General features: G+C 35.4%; 1 protein-coding gene across 2 annotated transcripts in view; it reads right to left on the minus strand.

The window, feature by feature from the left end:
- Window positions 1–21,969, minus strand: part of ADAMTS6 (ADAM metallopeptidase with thrombospondin type 1 motif 6) — a 333,068-nt gene that overhangs the window by 99,423 nt on the left and 211,676 nt on the right. For both annotated transcript variants that reach the window (XM_017548588.2, XM_037745748.1), the window contains exons 12-14: window positions 15,255–15,362; window positions 4,797–4,942; window positions 2,588–2,651 (exon numbers count right to left, since the gene is read on the minus strand). In XM_017548588.2, the coding sequence (XP_017404077.1) occupies window positions 2,588–2,651; window positions 4,797–4,942; window positions 15,255–15,362 (318 nt within the window). The remainder of the gene's footprint in view (window positions 1–2,587; window positions 2,652–4,796; window positions 4,943–15,254; window positions 15,363–21,969) is intronic.

A 21,969-nucleotide genomic window follows, 5' to 3' on the forward strand; every position in this document is an offset into this window, starting at 1 on the left:
TTCTTTTTCTTTTTTATTTGTTGAGACAGGGTCTCACTCTGTCACCCAGGGTGGAGGGTAGTGGCAGTATCTCACCTTACTGTAGCCTCAACCTCTCAGGCTCAGGTGATCCTCCTACCTCAGCCTCCCAAGTAGCTGGGACTACAGGCATGCACCATCATGCCCAGCTAATTTCTGTAATTTTGTAGAGTTGGGCTCTTGCCATGTTGCCCAGGCTGGTCTCAAACTCCTGAGCTCAAGCAGTCCACCTGAATCTGCCTCCTAAAGTGCTGGGATTATAGGTGTCAGCCATGGCACCCAGCCAATTTTCTATTTTCTATTGCAACTTATGCTCTGAGCATACATTAGAAAACACACAGCAAGTCTCAAAGACTCATGGCAATAAATAAAGAACTCTGGTTCTCCAGCTGTTTTACTATCTGACATTATCTTATTGATTTGGGCACTGATTAGAAAATTCTTTCCAGATCATTTGAACTTATTCTATGTATTACTTTTAATTAACTTTCAAGAAAAGTTTTGAAATCGCAAATGACCAAGCCAAAAATGCTTGACTAGTCTAGTCGTTGGCTGTCAAATTGATTTTAACTAATTGGAAAGTTTTCTTTCAAATCTTAAGACCATTCAATGTGATATGCATAGTATTAAATTATGTAAAATATTTACTAAGGCAGGAAGCTGATTTGATAAAAGTATATTCTTTTAAATCCTTTAAATTGGTGTGGCTCACACATTACAGACACCTGGGCATCTTCGGAAAAAAAGAACATTTAAACTATTATACATTTAGAAAAAGCACAAAAGTTAAAGAACACAGACATAATACCATACTGTTTCAATAGTAACTCCTTTTCTTTGTTAACTGAAAAATATTAAACTCTTGCTTACATTGCTCAAGCTTTTTTTTTTTTTTTTTTTTTTNTTTTTTGAGACTGGATCTCGCTCTGTCATCCAAGCTGGGGTGCAGTGGTGCGATCTCGGCTTACTGCAACCTCCATCTCCTGGGTTCAAGCGATCCTCTCACCACAGCCTCCCAAGTAGCTGGGACTACAGGCACACACCACCACGCAGAGCTAATTTTTGTATTTTTTGTAGAAAGGGAGTTTCACCATGTTGCCCAGGCTGGTCTTGAACTTCTGACATCAAGTGATCCGCTCACCTTGGCCTCCCAAAGTGCTGGGATTACAGGAGTGAGCCACCATTTCTGGCCACTTTACTCAATCAACTCCAATCACCTCACCTTTTATGATTTATTATTAAATTCCATGACCTATAATATAGTTTATATAATAGATGCTCTTAGAATAGATTTTTAAAATACAGATGTTTCTGCTCTAATATGACACATGCATTCAAGAAAAATCTCTTTCTGCAAAATTGCACACTAAAAATAGCAGGCATATGGGAAAAATTGGGTTAGAGGCAGATGTAGGAACCAATGAAGGAGAAGGAGAAGTAAGCATGTTGTAGCTCTTAGAAGCCTACTGAAAGTGAAGTAAGCTGAAGACTCAGAATTGACTATTAGATTTAACAGCATGGAAATCATCTGAGACTTAAGAGCATTTCCATTGAATGATCTCAAGGCAAAAACCTGATAGGAGCAATTTTAGAAAAAAAAAAATGTGAAGAGAAGAAATGGATTCAGTAAGTATAGACAAGTCTTTTGAGAAATTTTGTTTAAATCAGAAACAAAGCAATGGGAAAATAACTAGCATGGTTTTTTGGTTGGTTGGTTTGTTTGCAGATAGGAGCATGTTTGTATGTTTATGAAAAAATCCAGAAGAGAAGATGTTAGGACAATCATCTGCATATTTATAAAATCACCAAGAATTAAGACAGAAGTAGAGTTGGAGAGCATGAAAGTGTGGAATAGTGGGTTAACAATCTAATGACATGAATTAAAAGCTGTGGTTTTTAGATAGAGGGAGGAAGAGTGATCTGGAGGAATAATGAGATGTAAACATTGTCAATGCACTTTCAGGCTGTCATTCAAGAGCTAAGGAAGAAAACGAAAGCCTTCCAGTTTGAAAACTACACGAGAAGCAATATCTTCAGAGGAAGAGCCAGTTTCTATTAAAATAAGAAGGTGAAAGGAAGGAAAATTCAGAGAAGTAAGAATTAGGGATATTGAATTCCTGAAGGTACAGAAGTTTCAGTAGTTGGGCAGGGATAGAAAACAGGACAGACAAGGAAATATACAGCATCCTATCTATTGGATGAGGGATGATGTAGGAGTCTGGGGCTTCTTGCAGTGGCAAACACAGAATAAAGGACATAATAAGATTAATTCTGTGGAGTCAAGAAAGATAGTGGTGTTGAAGTTGTCAGTGCGTGGGGCAGGGCAGTTCAAGGTGTGTGTGCCTCTCTTGATACCTGTTGGGGAAGAATATACTTGTTCCCAAGCTGGAGCTCCCCCTCGACCCTTATTAATGGAGCTGAGGCCAGCTCCATGCATTATTAACAATTTAAAAAATTCATGTGACCTTCACACACATGGATTTCTTATCAAAGTTTAAAATTTAAAAAATTTCCCTACTCTAGGGAAAGAGTAAGCTAATTTTTCATAGCAGAGTTTGGTTTTACTTACATCTGTGTTACAGGAGCGATACCGTTTCCTTTCCCCAAGGCAGTATTTTCCACCTCCTGAAGGTCTGAAATAACATTTTGTTTAACATGTGAATACAATCCATCTATCCATACAAAGAGTATATATATTACTTGATGAAAACATATTAAAGTTTATTTTAAAAAATATAAAATTTGACACATTATTTATTAAAGTAATCATGCTGGTGATTGTTAGCAATAATTATGGTTGTTGAACATAAAAATTAAGGCTATTTATTATTAATTTGTAATAATAGTACTGTCACTTTTGTATTAATGTACTAGTAATTTATAAGATTCTTAATTGTCAAGCTATACATTCTCAAGAAAATCAATTAAATCAATATATTTTATAATTATCATAGTAAAAATCACTTATTTATAATGAAAAGCCATTTAAATCATATTTAACAAAATCCATAATCTGATGCTATATGTTCAACTAGGAAATGGAAAGTTTGTTTTTACTCCAGACAGGAAGAAAGGAAGCATGAACTAACTCCCTGGAAATAGCTTTCATTCAAAGCAAATAATGCAAAAACAAATTTCATCTCATTTTAAAATAGTCCGTGAAGTTTAAAAATTTAAATCTAAAAATCAGATGGCTTTGCATTATAGAAATACTAAACATTTTGTATTTCATCAAAATTAACAAAATAGTAAGACATCAAATATTTGATTTACATAAATTAATCTTTAAAGGATTTAACGTGAGAGAAAACCATATGCTATTATTTGGGCATACTACCACTGAATGATAAAAACAATTAATTTCTTCTTTTAAAAGGGGTCCAGTTTATTCCCTTAAGTATCTGGGTATATTATTTATCACAGGGTTTTGTTATACTTTTATTAATTTATAACCACTTTCAGTTGAACTTAGGTTATTCTGTACTAGTTTTAAAAAAGATCAAGTCTACATTATAATTTTGGCTCACTGGTATCGATGGGATCAATAAAGCTACATTTTGAATATATTTTGAATGCCAGTGAATGCTGACTCTAAGTAAGGAAGAGAAATGGCTCAGCTTGAACCAGAGAAATGAGTTGGTCAGACAAAAACAAGATAGTGGGGATGGTGGTAGCATGACTGGTTTATGAATGGGAAATAGGAAGCTCTGCTTAGCAAGAGGGGACTAATTGATAGGAGTGGGAGAATGGAAACAGAGAACTAATATAAAGCAAAACAATTAAGCCAAAAAGAGTAAAATAGAAGAAAAAGACATTTGGAGTCAGGAACCAGAGAGGGATCCTGAGTTAAAAATAAGAAACACTAAAAAATAAAAATAGATCATCTTTTATTTCAGAAAGAGAAAGAGAAACAAAAAGGAAAAGCATTATCATAACATCATTCTTCATCATATACTAGCTGGGAAAGAAGGTCCTCAACCTGAGTTCTAGACAAAAATGGGCACTTGACATACGGCAGTCAAAGAACAGTTTAGTCTCAGGGAGGACAAGAAAGTACAACTAGAGGAACCGTCCACCTGTAATGGGCATGGGACACTGGTAGGAGGGAGAAGCACAGAGCTAGCAAAGAATAGTGATGGCCCTGGCCTTTTGCCAGGGGGACTCTGGCTGGAGAAAAGAGTGGTGGGAGAGGAGCAGTCTGACCTGCAGAAAACAGTCATGGGGAGAAGAGTGGTGGCAGCTCTGGAAGATGATTAATGGGGGCATATGAATGGAAACCATTTTAACACATGGGCAGTATTCTTTTCATTGTGATTTGTGATGCGAATCAAGGCATTTCAACCCTTGAAGTGCTCTCATTGGTCCTTTTAATACTAATGTAGCAGTAATCATTTTATGTGACATGTGAAAAGACCTTAGGTTTCTTGGGAATAACAGTAATGTAGCTAAGACCAGATCTGGATTCATCCATAATTCAGTAGTTTTTAAAGGAGGAAATCTATCTGATTATTATTAGATTAAAAGTCTGGCTTATCTGGGACAGATACACAATGCTTTCTATTTTTTACATTTTATTTTTAGTTACACAATAAGGGGAAAGGAAGAAAAAGAAAGTCTGTCTAACAAAGCTCCTCCACTTTCCTGTGCCTATGGCTTGTTCTGAAGACAAGCACTTGGCTCACTAGCGAAACGTTTTTACAGATAACATGTGAAACCACAGCTCTGAATCATTTCCAACTGTGTCTTTTTGTTGGCTCCGGCTTACTTTAGCTACTTACGCTGGACTGTCACAGTGTCTTAGGGATGAGGAGACGCCTCCCCCGCAGGTCCTGCTGCACTCTCCCCACAGTGACCAGGGACCCCAGCCCCCATCTATGCTCTGGGGCCAAGTGCCAAAAGGAACACAATCTCCCTGATAACACCACTGCAAGATTTCACAGAAAACACAGAATTAGCTTTTAGGCAGATAGAACTATCAGGATAGAAATACATAAGGGTCAGGTACTGACCAATTAAAGGCATTAGCATTCTCCCAATAGATAACAGACAGATAGTTCTATAACTGTGTTTAGACATTGGTGAAGGTGCATGTGATTTGCGAATTATCTTAGCTAGGTCATGATTTATAAGCCTCTAACTTGTATTGGGAGTTCTAAAAAAAAAAAAAAGTCACATTGCTTCTTTTCCCTTGTTTCTATTCCTCTAGACTTTTAGTGTTTCTCATTATGGAGCTAGCTACAGACCTCAAAGTCTTTTTTAGATATTTTAGTATTTTCTTTAAAATTTTTCTTTATATTCCACTATTATTAGACTCATGGAATGATAACACAATATGGAAAGTTCCCCAGTAAGGAATTTTTATGATGGTAATTGCTTTTTCTTTTAAAAAATAATAATAATAAAAAAGGCTGGTTGAGGCTACAATAGTAAAAGAATGTGTTGTGGTATTTCATCTACACGAGCACTGCAGACATAATAAAAGTAATGCCAAGACATTAGGGACTGGGTACAAAAAAACCCTTATATACACTGACTAGCCATGTGTATGGTCCCCACATGAACATATGTACTGGAATTCTGCTCAGCTCCACACTCCACAATAAACCACACATACTGCACCAAGTAGAAAGCCAGGAATAGTTTATCGACATACAGACATCACATAATCAACTCATAACTCTAGCATGATATATCTTATTTGCAGAATATGACAAAATGAAAGTCTTTTTAAAACCAAGCATTTGTAGACTTTTATTGATGCATTTTTTCAAATTATCAAACTTTGACAAGCCAAAATAATGATACTATGAAAGTCATTTGTTTATATGAATAACAATAAGGAACGTGGTTGTTAGTAAAGCTGAACAAATGTCATCAATGTTAGATTGTTAAATAAAAATTCAACCTCATATAAATTGAAAAGGGATCATGACATGATACTTAGAAAGCGATCAGTTTCTTATAGTAATTCTATCGCCAAGCTTTGTTGGTTTTATCTCCAGAATATCCCTGGAATTCTTTCACTTTTCACCTTCTTCACCGCTATACTCTAGATCAAACTGGCAAATAAATGGAGTAGCTTCTTTTCTGATCACTGTGCTTCTACTTTTTTCTACTAGAATCTATTTTCCAGGGAGCATTTAAAAAATCTTTTAAAAACATTTTATCACATTATGTCACCTTTTTGCTTAAAAATCCTCAGGTTTTCTACTTCCAAAACACTGATCAACAGTAAATTTAGTGATCTAGCCCCTGCCTCTTTCCTCAGCCCCATTCTCTCTCTTACATAGATTACTCTAGACACACTGGATTTCCGCCTTCTTACTAAGCTTGTTCTTCCTCACAGTATCTGCATTTACTGGTCTTTCTAGTAATGCTTTGCTCCCAATTCCTTCTATTGCTGTCTTCTCATCTTTCAGTCTCAGGTCAAATGTCATTTTAACACAGAGATCTTTCCCTGACCATCCTTGTTCTAAAATAATACCTCAATACCCTTTCCTGCTCCCAGACCCCCGTGTAATAGTGATTTTGTCCTTCTGCTTTAGTTCCCTGCTACCACTTAACACTATTTAAAATTGCCCTGTTTATTTACCAAATTACTTCTTTGTCTCTCCTCCTTTGAATGTAAAAGCCTCAAGAGTTACATGTAGCAATTTAAATTAACTAAAAACAGAATTCAATTCCTCAGACCCACTAGCCACATATAGCTAGTGGCTACTATGTTGGACAGAGCAGATGCAGAACATTTCCATAATCACAAAATATTTTACTGGAAACAATGAATGCCTAGAATAGCACTTGGCATGTAGTATGTATGAAACAAAAATTTTTTAGATTAATTAATTGGCATATAGTATGTATGCAACAAAATTTATTAAGATTAATTAATAAGTAGTTAAATTATAGAATTGTGTCCTATTTTGATTATCACATGTCAGAAAGGAACTGGAGATACTGGGGGGTAAAGAAACCAAATTCATATTTGTTTCCTAGTAGCTGGGACCAAATTTGTTGACAATCAGTGAGCTGTGGTAGTTGTAACAGCATAATGAACTTTTTAGAGGAGTGCTGAGTAATTATTAGTCTATAAAAAATTAGGCAAGAATAAGTTAACATTTCCTTGTCTGTAGGCAAGAACATCTGACCATAAGTCTGCTAAATAATAAAACAGGATATTAAGAAAGACTATTGAGTTTTGAGCAATAAAAATTATCGTGAACAAAAAAAGATCATCTGTCCAAAATGATGAAGAAGAGGCAGTTGGTACCAATAACATAGTATCAACCCTGTGTGAACAGGGCTGAAAGGAGAAAATGTTCCACTTGAAAACTTATGACTTACCTAGTTGATCTGGAAGATCAATAATTTTTATAATGATATGTTAATTGTAACAGATCTGCACCTATACAAAAGTTACAACATTCTGGCCAAATAATCTCCAGTTTTGTGGTTTTGTTACTATAAGTAACTGTGTGTAAGAATATTTATGTCTGCACCTAATTTTCCTATGCAAATAACTGAGTAGTATAGTCCTGGCAAGCAATTAACTTATTTTTTTTCCCTGTCTGCAATTAATGAGAACTGACACTTTTAGAAATTCCAAATCTTAAAATATGCCTATTTTTTCAAATTGGAAACTTAGCATTATTGATTTCAAATAACATTAAAGCTTCATTTTACATTTATTTCATATAATCACAGGGTTGAATCTAAAGCTCAAAGAGACTCCAGAATTTATAAGGCCTAAGCACTTCAGTTTTTCAGATGAGGAAACCAGAACCTAAAGGAGTTGACTTGCCCAAGATCAAATACTAGTAGAAGAGGAATTATCTGTCTAAAATACACACAAAAAAATCAGTGGTTAAAAAAAATCCATTGGAAGTGTATGATTATGTATGTGAAGACATTAAAGAATACTCTAATATGGTTTACTGGATTTTTATAACTACATAAAATACAAGATAATACTAGAGATTTTTTCTTAGCACAGCTATAGATATACATGTTATTTCAGGCCCCTTTGCATATACCTATGATTTGCAGAGAAAAAATATTCAAGCTTTTTCATTTGTCAGGTAACAAAAGAATTGTGAGAGCTGCAATAATACTACAAGATATAGGTTCCAAAGTATTTCTTAGTATTATTACAGATGTTTCTAGAACACTCACAAAATGTAGGGCAGTGAGAAAATCACATGAACTAAAGTCATTCTTTAGGTAAAATATACATACAGTACTTTGTAAAATGCTGCTCAGTTTTCATCAGTAAAGTCTACATAGCAGTAATATTTCATAAATGGTTTGCTAAAAGCCCTTATATTGCATAAATTCATGCTTTGCTTATATCTATTCCATGGAGCTATATCATAATAGGTAATTTTATCAGAAAGTTTAGTAACAAATATTAAAAGGTAAATAATTCATAATATAAGTATCAGTCACCTAGCAGTTGACAAGAGATTAGTCTCTAGGTTAATACTAGTTAACAACTTAGTTAACTAGCTAACAAGTTAACAACTTTGGTCTGTGTAGGAAAATTTATGTTACAAACTTCAGTTCTAATTCTAGCAATAACTTTGGTCCAAAGCAAGTCACTTTTATTTCTTCTCTTTTGTTTCCTTTACTATAAAATGGAAACTAATTTTAGTTCTTGATTCCAATATGGTTTAGATTAGAAAAACTTTTAAAATGAGCTCAATGCATACATACCTTCAAAAAAGTTAAAAACCTACTGAACAACTTGTTTTGATTTTGATCTCTGACAGAAGCGTACTTTGGTGTTTTATTTTCTTCCTTTGTATTTATAAAAAGGGAATCTTTATAATTATGCTTACTTTTCTCCTTTGGTAGTAGTAAACCAATGTGGTATATGATTTTAAGAGAAGAAACTTATTTAACTTAATAAAAGGGCTTTAAGAAGCCCATGGGGACTTCAAGTGATTTGAGCGACTTCTCTGATTGCATTCATCAATATACATTGAGTTTAATGTGTGTAAATTATGAATAGAATAATTAGATCACACCAAATAAAGCAACTTGGAATATATAAATCCTATAAATGCATAGTGATGAGATTCTGTTGTATCATCTTTTTTTATTATTTTCTTTCCCTGAAGTTACCAAACCTGTAAAAGATCTATTTACAGAGACAAAGAATTTTACTTTATATTTTAAACTAGAAAAGTTAAAGATGTAGATGCAAACCAGTTTCTAATCTTTATTTTCAAAGATTATCCAATCTAGCGATTTTGGACTATTCTAAATAACACTGTTACTTTAGCGTAAATTATCCAGATAAATTGGATAAATTTGGCCTTCCTCTTGCTAATTGGGATATGTTTAACCACATTCATAAAGGTAAAAGAAGTTAAGCCATCACATTTTTTTTTCCAAGAATAAAATCTCATATTGCCGATTATTTCTTTTCATATTCCTTCTATATTAAATAAATATGTTTTCAACACAATCTAGAAAGATGGCATATTCCAGTCAGGCTTTAAGAGCCTTCTTTAGAAACACTATTTATTATCAAACAACATCTCTTGCTATTATACTACTAAATATTATGATCTACATCAGGGGACTTTCTTTAAGCAAGATACATTATAAATCAAACAACATAACTTTGAAAATTGGTCACATTTCCACAAAGGAAAACTTCAAGATGAGTATATGCAGTATTTTAAAATACATTTATTTTTTTAACTAGAGCCATTTTCAGATGTGATTATGGTAATCTTCCAATAGCCAGTACTGGGTCCAGCCAGCATCTGGAATAAGAGACATCTAAGGAAATCCTAAGATTTTGCAGGAAGTAATATTAATGATTCAATACAGAACATTCTTCCCACGTCAAAAGAGCTGAGTGTTGGAGCACAGCACTATTAAAAGCCTTATCTTTCCACTGTGCAGGTGCAGGAAAGCTAAAGCTACATTTTAGCCCAAATTCTAAATCAGAACTTGTCAACCCAAACTATTTAAATTTCTACAGCAATTGGATGAACTATTCTTTCTTCACTTCCTGTGTTTACAGTTTGGGACCCAGTCAAAACATATTGTATTCTACCCTAAGTAAATTAAGATCGAAGGTTGCAAATGTCCTACTATATACCCAGTGCTTTAGAAGGGCATTTAATAATCCTATACTAATCCAGCCCTATGTTTCCTATGCAAAGATATTAGGAATCAATGTCACTTACATGTAAACCCAAATGCTGGGCTATATCTCTAATTGGGTCTTGTAGAATCATTAAATCAATCTATTGGCCATAAGCCAAGTATTTGAAGCCTTCTTTGCGGTCACCAAGAGGGATTACAAGGATTGGGTTTTGATTATCCTTAATATCCTGTTCAGTAACAATGCCAACACTACTATCAAAGTTTTTACAATCTAAATCCTTATTTACTATTTTATCAATTATGGCATCCCTCTGATTCCTGTCCAAAGGGCTATTGCTGGTGCTGTATCCAAGGAAAGTTCTCCGGCCGAAAGTTGTATTAATTGATTTGTAGGAGACTGACCCATGGACACACAGTACCAGTGCACCGTCTGGGCTCATCAAATTTCCTCCTTTGGTTAATGCTACTGTCCCTGAGCACATCCATTCAGACCATATGGTTCTTATTCAGTCCTTGAATGGCTTATTCAGGCGAAGATCCAATGGCTGTAATAGCGATGTCAGACCCCCCAGGACTCACGCAAAGATCAGTTTTTAATTTTTTGGCCATATTTCTTACTCCATCTGTTAAATGTGCATGGAACAGTTCCCATACTTACATGGAACATTTGTGGAACTGCGCCCCTGGGCAGGGATCCCATATCTTTTGCAGCCAGAGTTTGACGAGATCATCATGGATTCAATCCTTTGGATATGTCTATGCTATCACTTGAGCAATATTTCTACCCCCTCCCTTTTAAAAAAAGGTTTATTCAGAAAACTATGAGCAGCTTTGGTTTTATTCTGCTGGCTAGACCGTGTATAGGTTCTTTCTTGTTCCTTCTGGTGAGAGTAGCTTTGAAACTCAGAGTTAAGATCATAGGTTGTGAATATTCCATCCATTTCTTGGAGACACATAAACTTGTGCTTATACTCTTTACTGTTAGTTAAGGCAGTCTAGCAAAGAATTTTCTGCCCACCATCATCTAAGGTTGGCAAATAATAATGAAAAGTATTGATGATACTCTAGTAATATGTTAGCACCTTCCCTCTAAGGAGGCCCACAAAAAGCTCACTGAAATATTATCTCATTTTTATCCTCATATCTCTATGAAATATATAGAAATTGGTTGTCTCTCATTTTAAGGTAGAGATTCTTTATTTTACCAACTGTCACACAATAATATATGCTTAGTTCAATGTTCTACTCACATTGCTTTCCTATTGTGATTCCTGAAACAAGAAACTGTTTACAGGTAGAAAATGAAAAGTCTATTTAGTATTAAAGGGTGAAATATATTGTTAAAACCTAGATTAGGCTTAGCGACCTACTTGATTCTTGTGACAATGAAAAATTGCTTTTTACTTTGCAAAGTTTGTTATGTGAAGATAAAGCAAAATTAGAGTCAGTATAGAGAGGCAAAGATTTCAACTCTGAAATTAGAAAGACCTAGGCTGAAATGTCGGTTATGCCATGAAATTGCTGTGAAATCTGGGGCTAGTAAGTCTTATTTTTCTCTTCTGTAAATGGAGTTAAAACTGTACCTACCTCATAGTTTTTGTTAATATTAAACAGAATGATGATTGTAAAGTGCTTAGCAATATGTGCCAGGCATAGTGTAAGTACTTTTTTTTTTTTTGAGACGGAGTCTCACTCTGTTGCCCAGGCTGGAGTGCAGTGGCACCGATCTTGGCTTACTGCAACCTCTGCCTCCAGGGTTCAAGTGATTCTCCTGCTTCAGCCTCCCAAGTAGGTAGGACTACAGGCGCCTGCCACCATGCCTGGCTAATTTTTGTATTTTTATTAGAGACAGGGTTTCACTATGTTGGCCAGGCTGGTCTCAAACTCCTGACCTCAGGTGATCTGCCTGACTCGGCCTCCCAAAGTGCTGGGATTACAGGCATGAGCCCATCGTGCCCTGCCGTTAATACTTCTTAAATAGTCATCATCTTTATCATTATTGTTACCAGGATGTCAATTATTTTTAGATGGCAAGTATACAGACTAACCATAGAAAGTTGACCAGATTAACTAAAAATTCCACTTTATCACTAGCTCTTTGCAGGGCTGTTTTGCTTTGGGTCAAAATTCTGAGGTCTGGTTTACTTTCCTAATATTATAGCCCTAAGGGCAAAATCTGCATATGGCAACAGTAAATATGCTTCCTTCCTAAGAAGAAAAAAACTAACAAAAATTCATACAGGAGATAACATGGTCAATATAGTTAGTAAAAGATAAAGAATAAAGAAGTGTTCAGCTCACATGTGTAGTTCTTGTTTTTTCTTAAAAATGTAGGTTGATGGCTGGGCATGGTGATTCATGCCTATAATTCCAGCTCTTTGGGAGGCTACTAAAAAATACAAAAAAATTAGCTGGGCATGGTGGTACACGCCTGTAGTCCCAGCTACTTGGGAGGCTGAGACAGGAGAATCACTTGAACCTGGGAGGTAGGGGTTGCAGTGAGCTGAGATTGAGCCACTGCACTCCAGCTTGGGTGACAGAATGAGACTTTGTCTCAAAAAAAAATGCAGGTTGATTTAGTTTTCTGAAAGCTTCTTTACAAGTTCAAAGTTAATGATAAGGTTATTCTGAGAGTCATCTAGTGCTCTACCCTTTTCCTTTCTAGGAGTCTGCATTTGTAGGTTTTCATTTATTTATTCATTCATTTTAAGACTTATGTCATTCCTAAAACTTTATCTATCTTCCAAGTCTCTGGAAAAACAACAAAGATTTATTTTGTAGATTAGTTTCAGACGGTGATATCCCATATATTGACCTTATGATAGTACACTCTTATGTTGTGAATATAAATGACCCCTTGACATATAAACTTTGCCATACTTATAAGGTTCTTAATAGTTTTTCATGGAGGCCATGGGTTATGGAAGTATGTCAGAAGCTGGCAAAGGTCCAAAGACAGGGTAAGGAGCAGGCAAGGGGCTTTTTAAGCCCGAGTATTTCCATTTTTTTCAAATGTATATATATATTAGAATTCTACGGACTTCATTGAAAGAAAGGGTTTATGGATCAAAAAGTTGATGAAGAAGTAACCTAGATGAAAAATGTGAATCTTTAGATCAAATATATTTTGCCCCATTTTATTCACTTTCTCTTGTCTATGATCATTCTTATTTGTGCTTAGAAGTAATTGTATTTCCCCTCTATTTGCTTATTTAAATTTGAATTCAATACTGTTAGTCTTAATATTGTCTGAGAGTATTTCTAAGTATCCCTCAAATTGTTCATAATTTCCAATAAATATATCATCTCTATCATATATATGCATATATATGGTATAACATATGACATTTGAGGGCCCTGCTATTAAGCACAAATTATTGGTATTAAATATGTATTTACAAAATAATTTGTTGGTGGAGCTGAGCTACATGTTCTCAGATAGCCACTACTAGTGGTTTACTGTGGAACATGAACTTGATCACAAGAATAATAAATCAATGGCAATAAAAAAACAGATTCTCCCTGTGACTTTCCCTCTTTATGGCTGTGTATTTCTGCTAAGTAGAGATTGAGGTAAATTGACAAAAATTGACAACAATTATTCGTTCCAAAATAAATATAGATTGTTGTTTCAAGAATGCATTCCTAATATTTTCTATTGCTTTAGTGAAAAATAATAGAAGGAATTCTTGGTAGTGCATGAATTTCTCTGTATTTTTATTGGCTACTTATAAAATGTGAAAAAAAACCCATAAATCCTTTTTAAATTACCCTCTCAACTCATATATTTAGCATAATTTACCAACATTTCCAAACTTAGCATGGAAAAGCCATCAACATGGCACTAGGTCATGGGTCCTGAATGAAGCCGTCAGCAAGGATTAATAAACTGTGACAGCTGCCCAAAAGCTTTCATTCTTTTTATTTAAACATCAGATTGCAAGCTGAAACTCAGTGTAATCCTTGTTGAAACTAGCCCAGCTAACATGGAAGAAGTCACAACTGAGAACAGATGACAGTAATAGTTATTGCAAATTCAGTCAATAGAAATAAATTCTAGCATTTAAATTTACATAAATAGCAATTCCTAGAAAATGTTAAGAGTAGCACACAAATTATTACTATATGTTTCAACAACTGTTGTTGTTTTTCCTCTTTTTAGAGACAAGGTTACTCACTTTGTTGCATAGGAAGGACTTGAAATTGTAGGCTTGAGTGGTCCTCCCACCTCAGCCTTCCACTTAGCTGGGGCTACAGGGCCTGTAGTCCCTTAGCTGGGCCACTGTGCCTAGCATGTTTAAAAAAGTCTTAATAATTATATTTTTGAAAACTAGATTGATGAAAAAATTATTTAGCTCCAGTTTCTATGCTCAATAAATTATTTTTTTTCTACTTGTCCCTTCTCTCATACTGCAATCTTAAAGTGACTTTAGGCTGGGTGTCATGGCTCATGCCTATAGTTCCAGCATTTTGGGAGGCTGAGGTGGGTGGATCACTTGAGCCCAGGGGTTCAAGACCAGCCTGGGCAACATGGTGAAACTCTGTCTCTACTAAAAAATACAAAAATTAGCTGGGCATTGTGGCATGCATCTGTAGTCCCAGCTACTCAGGACGCTGAGGTGGGAGGATCGCTTGAGCCCCGGAGGTGGTGGTTGCAGTGAGCCAAGATTGCACCACTGCACTCCAGCCTGAGCAACAAAATGAGACCTTGTCTCAAAAAAAAAAGTGACTTTAGTAACACTATAGTTATAAAGTCTAATTCTGGGTCGCCTAATTTTCCGGGGAATTATTCAGAAAAACTAGACTATGTTATACGGGTAAACAGACTATATTACATAAGAAAAAGATTGCTGTTGCATTACTTTTGGTACCAATATAACATACATATACCAACAGAAAGGTGAAAGTGACCTAAAAGATAGTTACCAACTATAATCTCCTAAATAATATATGTTTACTGATATTAAGATATGACAATTAACCTATTGGTCTAGGAATTAATTATTTTTAAGTAGATTTTAAATGAATATATAAGATTTCCTAGGGGTTGAATATCAGCACCGGCAATTTATCAGTTTTGTATACATGTCAAATGGGTAGTAAATAATTGATCTTACCCCTTTTTCAATATTCCCAGTTTGACACAGTGTCCCCTCAGCTGCCGGAATGCTGTTGGTGACACAGCGGTTGCTTTTGCTGAGGCACCAGAGCTCTCTACACACTTCCTAGGAAAGAAGGCAAAAGCAAGTTGATCAGAAATAGAGTCATGTCCAATTCTTCCATAAAATACACTTAACAGTCACTCTGCATTACTTTCAAAAGAGACCCTGGGTCCCTTTTGCTGCTGAAGCATCAGAGATGAGGATTTTGGAGGAGGTTTTCATGGAAGGTAGGTTATCCATCTTGCAGTATCATTTAAATATTTGTCTTTATAATTCTTATTTTAGCAGATAAAGTGTATCTTAGCTTTTAATATTGATTAGGATCTTTTGATAATAGTGCATAGAAATTTCATTAATACAGATGAATAGGGAGAAAAAATGACTACGTAGAAAAGAAATACACGTTTATTACACTCAAAAATATACCATAGTACAAACTTACCAATTACTAATAAAGTGATGCCAGGTAAATGACTTCTTAGATCTACCATAATATTCAAATATTTAAAACAGAGAAATAGACCACGGGAATGGATAGGAATTTAATGTATGAATTTTTAAATTTTTGAAGTACATTTTGAAGTAATTTTTAATATTTATATATGCCTAAGCACAATCTAGAAATGTTATTTTCAGTACATCAATGTAGCATGCCTCCATGAAGAAGAAACTTGGTTTTGAACAAATGCTGCTGTTTATAGAATGTTTGGGTATGTTGTGTGGAGTTGTCTTGTCTCCCTTCTCACGATTTTCCATTATCCTACCTCAGCATAGGAAAATTACAACACTTATTCTAATATTGGCAATATAAATACTTTTTTGTTAATACTATATTAACATATCAGATTTTAAAATAAGCTATCCAATATTATTCCTACATAAAGTGTTTAAACAGCCCCCAAAAGGCTTACTTTTGAAGAAAACACTCAAATTTTCAGTTTCCTTTTATATATGATCACCAACTACCATCATTACCAATGTTATAAGTTTTTAATTTAAGCTAGAACAACCTAGTATATATTTATAATAAAAATATGATTATCTGAAATGCAAAAGTAAACTAACACATGACATTTAATCCTTTTGCTTTTATTCCTCAACTGATCTTTTAACTGTCAGAACATAATTATGAGAACTCATGTTACAAACGCAATCAGAATTAAGGTGGTGGAATACTGATGTCACTAGTTAACTGGTCCTACAAAGTGCCCCACAGAGTATAACAAATTGAGGGGATCTCTTTGGGTTCCTCTTTAGGGTGCCTCCTACCAGGCAGAGAGGAAACACACAGTGTCTATTAGGCAATTTTTTTTCTTTTTTGAGACAGAATCTTGCTGTGTCACCTGGGCTGGAGTGCAGTGGCATGAGCTCAGCTCACTGCAACCTCCACCTCCTGGGTTCAAGCGATTCTCCAGCTTAGCCTCCCAAGTAGCTGGGACTACAGGTATTAGCCACCAGGCCCGGCTAATTTTTGTATTTTTAGTAGAGATGGGGTTGCACTGTTGGCTAGGCTGGAACTCCTGACCTCGTGATCTGCCTGCCTTGGCCTCCCAAAGCACTGGGATTACAGGTGTAAGCCACCGCACCCAGGCCCTATTAGGCTTTTAAATACCTAAAAATGTTTAAACTCCATTTGGAGAACTAGTGACCTAGGGAGAGAAAAAACATTAGAAAAGAAAAGCATGGGCCAGGCGCAGTGGCTCATGCCTGTAATCCCACACTTTAGGAGGTCGGGGTGGAAGGATCACTTGAACCTAGGAGTTAGGGGCTGCAGGGAACTGTGATTGCACCATTGCTCTACACCCTGGATGACAGAATAAGGCTCTGTCTCAAAAAAAAAAAAAAAAAAAAAAAAAAAAACCAAAAAAAAAAAAAAAAAAGAAAAAGAAAAAAGAAAAGCATGTACTGTGGATCATAATATAAACATTAAATGTTCTCATCTTTATAATCCAATTTATTACGAATTCACTTTTGTTTCAAAGCTTTAGCTTCTTATTTATACTACTTTATTCTTTTTCTATAGAAGATGATTTTTTAAACCTGCACATGTATCCCAGAACTCAAAGTAAAATAATAAAAAAAGAAGTTGGTTTTTTTAGTTTATATTCCTTAATATGTTCTTGTAGTTTAATATTTAAAGAGCAGTGGGAGTGGCCGGACATGGTGGCTCATGCCTGTAATCCCAACACTTTGAGAGGCCAAGGTGGGTGGATCACAAGGTCAAGAGATTGAGACTATCCTGGCCAACACAGTGAAACTCCACCTCTACTAAAAATACAAAAAATTAGCCAGGCAGGGTGGTGCACGTCTGTAATCCCAGCTACTTGGTAGGCTCAGGCAGGAGAATCATTGAACATGGGAGGGGGAGGTTACAGTGAGCCGAGATCGTGCCACTGCACTCCAGCCCGGTGACAGAGCTAGACTCTTTCTCAAAAACAACAACAACAACAACAAAAAAAAACCAGCAGGAGTAACATTTAGGGCTTTGAAATATTGTCCTATGTATCAAATATCTATCCAAATTCATGGAAAAATGTCTTCGTAAAAACAGAAAAGCATTAATAGAGATTAATATAGAGATGATAAAAAAGTTTCATCCATAGTCCTGGATGATACTCCTGATCTTTTGTGATCTTTATTATAGGTTGAAATCTTACTTTAGACACAGGTAAAAGAAAACTGAAATTTACTTTAGACAGAACTATGCAATGAAAGTTCTATTATTGAAAAGGACAATACTTACCACATCTAGCAGGAAACCACACTATTTAGTCAGGTTATGGAAACTTTATTTTCCAAAAGTGCCTTGAAAATCTTTATCCAAAGTAGCAAGTGCTTAAGAAACTTTTTCAAAACCTTAATCTCAAGATTCACAGTGAAGCCCTCTTATCTTTTAGAGAATGATGCATTTTGAAAACTAGATACCCATTTCTAATGGATTTTGGTATCTTGGTGGACTCCTGGGGATTCAAATTTTGCTACCACATCAAATTCTTAGAAATCACTGTTTAAAGTATGGGAGTGGAATTCTATGTTGAGAAACACTCACAAAATGTATAACTAGTCATGGAGAAGGCTCTGAAGAGTTTTCAAATAGATCTTGCTATTGGACTCTCAACTTGAATAAGAAAGATACTGATATCCAATTTAGGAAAGTTTCCCAAGATTTTTTTTTCAAAGGATACTCTCTTGAAAGATAAAAAGCAAGAAAATTTCATTTCATATGAAGTGAAAAAGAAGTATTCTTCCTGAATGAAACTGAGAACAATTCCACACTTTCAGAAATACAGTTCTTTCTCTAAACTGCGGAATCCTAGACCATGGATGATATATTTGCATAGGTATATAAGTTTCATTTGCACATGCATATTACCTGCTGAATAAGGAGCCTAACTCTAGGTTCTAATAAAGTTCCAGTCTCTAATATAGTTAAATGCAGGCTGAAATTTTTTGCCTCTTGGGTAACTTGCATGGCAACCATCATAGTAGGCAGATTTCCCTAAATAAAATATTAGAGGTGCTGAAGTATAGTAAGAAATAATGATTTCTTTTCTTTCTTTTTTTTAACTATCCATCAGCTTATCTCTAGTTCTCTTTCACATACTCATGATTCCTGATAGAAGTTAAGATTTATTATGATTAGTTTCTTAACCTTTATGAATTAGCAAATCATCGCCTGTGTGTTAAAATCCCCTTGATAATCCTAAATTTTGTTTTGGGAAGACTCTGTAGGGGAAATTTGGGTCTTTGTGCTTGCTCTTGAGCTTAAGGAAGGAGAGGGAAGTTATCCACAGACCCCACTAAAGGACGTTTCTGTTATATGACACTGGAAATTTGAATTGGAATCTATAATGTTACAGGGTCAACTAATCAGCTAGGAGGAATGCCTGGCAATACAAAAGTAATAGCATTTTCCCAACTCATTCCAGAATATTTATCAAGGATCTGCTATGCATCAGGCATTATGTTAGTTTTATAAAAAAATAAATAAATAAATAACAATCACTTAGAATTCATGGGAATTTCAGAGGAAAAGGTAGGTTACAGTCAGACACGTAGCCCAAATGCCACGAACTGGTATTGCTCTATGATAGAGTTTTTAATATTCTTTGACAAAATTAGAAGGATGATGTCAATGTGAATACGTGTTTGCTTTGTTTTGTTTTGGGGTCTCACTGTAACCTTGACCTCCTGGGCTGAAGAGATCTTCCTGCCTCAGTCTTCCAAAGCATTGGGATTGTAGGTGCTAGCTATCTTACAAAGCCTGGACAGGTTATTATTATTTTTTTTTAATATAAAACTCATGTTTTTATTTTAATGGACTGTCCTTATTTGTTAAGTTCTATTCTTTTTACTTTGTGTTACAGTAGACTGTACAATTCCCAATTGTACATTCTACAATGCTTATGGTAGGCTTTGCAAAATGTTCCTTCTTGGCAAAATTAAGAGTTGGCATCTCTATCCTTGTCTGCCAGTTTTTAGAGGGAAAATTTCCTTGCCTACAAAAGCCTAAAAGTTTCTGAACGACCCACTGCCCAAGACATCTAAAACATTTTTTTATTTCAATAACATTGAGGTACAAGTGGTTTTTTGTTACATGGATGAATTATATTGTGGTGAATTCTGAGATTTTAGTGCACCTGTCACCTGAGTGGTGTACTTTGTACCTAACATGTAGTTTTTTTCTCCCTAGACCCTTCTCACTCTCCACTTGAGTCTCTTATATCACTCTGTCCATTACATCACTCTGTATGCCTCTGTATACTCATAGCTTAGGTCCCACTTGTAAGTGTGAACATACATTGTTTGGTTTTCCACTCCTGAGTTACTTCACTTAGAATAATGGCCTCCAGCTCCATCCAAGTTACTGCAAAATACATATTTTTATCCTTTTAATGGCAAAGTAGCATTCTACAAGGTGTATATACCACAGTTCTTTATCCACTCATTAGTTGATGGGCACTTAGGTTGATTCCACATCTTTGCAATTGTGAATTGTGCTGCTATAAATATATGTGTCCAAGAGTCTTTTTCATATAATGACTTCTTTTCCTTTGGGTAGATATCCAGTAGTAGGATTGTCAGATTGAATGGCAGACCTACTTTCAACTCTTTAAGGAATCTCCTTTATGTTTTCCATTGATGTACTAATTTACATTTCCATCAGGAGTGTGTAAGTGTTCCCTTTCCCTCACATCCATGCTAACATCTATTGTTTTTTGACTTTTTAATAATGGCAATTCTTGCAGGAGTAAGGTAATATCTCATTGCGGTTTTAATTTACATTTCCCTGATGATTAGTGATGTTGAGCATTTTTTCCACTGCCTAACACTTCATAGTCAGTATTTATTTTATCTATGTGTTTACGAATGCTTTTAATGCCAATTTCTTCTTATATTATTGCTATCTTCTGAATTCAATTTATTTCTTCTTGACATTCATCCATTAGCAATTAATTTAGCAAGGGACACTTTTTCTTATTTTTCTGAAAATATCTTAATTTTTATCCTCAGTTTTTAATGATATTTAAATTGAATGCCCTAGGCTGACTTTATCTTATTTTAGTATTTGAAGGTGTTAAATTCATTGTCATTTGACTTCTATGGAGACTGATGAAAAGTCTCTTGTCAGTCTAATTGCTGTTTCTTCTTTGCAGTCTTTTTTTCTTTTTTTTTTGGAAACAGGGTCTTACTCTGTAGCCCAGGCTGAAGTGTATTGGTATGAACATGGCTCACTGCAGCCTTGACTTCCCATCTTTCCACCTCATCCCCTTAGAGTAGCTGGGACTACAAGTGTATGCCACCATGCCCAGCTAATTTTTGTATTTTTTGGTAGACACAGAGTTTCACCCTGTTGCTCAGGCTTGTCTTGAACTCCTGAGCTCAAGCAATCCTCCCACCTCGGTCTCTCAAAGCACTGGAATTACAGGTGTGAGCTACTGCACCTGACCTTTATAGTCTTTCTCGTTGCTTTCAATATTTTTTCTGCGTGCTTTTAGGACAATTTCATCACTGTATTTTTTTTTTTTTTTTTTTTTTTTGAGACACAGTCTCGTTCTATCCCCCAGTCTGGAGTACAGTGGCATGATTTTGGCTCACTGCAACCTCTGCTTCCTGGGTTCAAGCAATTCTCCTGCCTCAGCCTTCCAAGTAGCTGGGATTTCAGCCATCTGCCACCATGCCTGGTAATTTTGTATTTTTAGTAGAGACAGGGTTTCACCACATTGACCAAGCTGGTCTTGAACTCCTGACCTGAAGTAATCCACCTGCCTTGGCCTCCCAAAGAGCTGGGATTACAGGCATGAGCCACTGTGCCCGGGGTTCATTACTGTATCTAAGGATTCTTTCTATGTATCTACTTGAGATTCATGCTCTGATTTCTATGTCTTTCTTTGGTTTTTAAAAACTATTAGTTACTGTCTGTTTTAATGTTTATGTTTCCTATTCTGTCTTCTAAAACTCCTATTCAACTTACATTAGACCTTCTCATTTCAATCACCTATTTGTTAACCTCTCTTAGATATTTCCATATCTTTTTCTCTTAGGTCATTAATCTTCCTACTTGTCAACCTCATGGTGGATTGTTTCCTCGAGTTTGTTATTTTGCATTCAGGCTTATCTTCAGTGAACATTATTTTGTCTTTGAGCATTCAGTGCCTCTTGGATTGCA

This window comes from Cebus imitator, unplaced genomic scaffold (genome assembly GCF_001604975.1).
Source record: "Cebus imitator isolate Cc_AM_T3 unplaced genomic scaffold, Cebus_imitator-1.0 Scaffold211, whole genome shotgun sequence".
NCBI lineage: Eukaryota > Metazoa > Chordata > Mammalia > Primates > Cebidae > Cebus > Cebus imitator.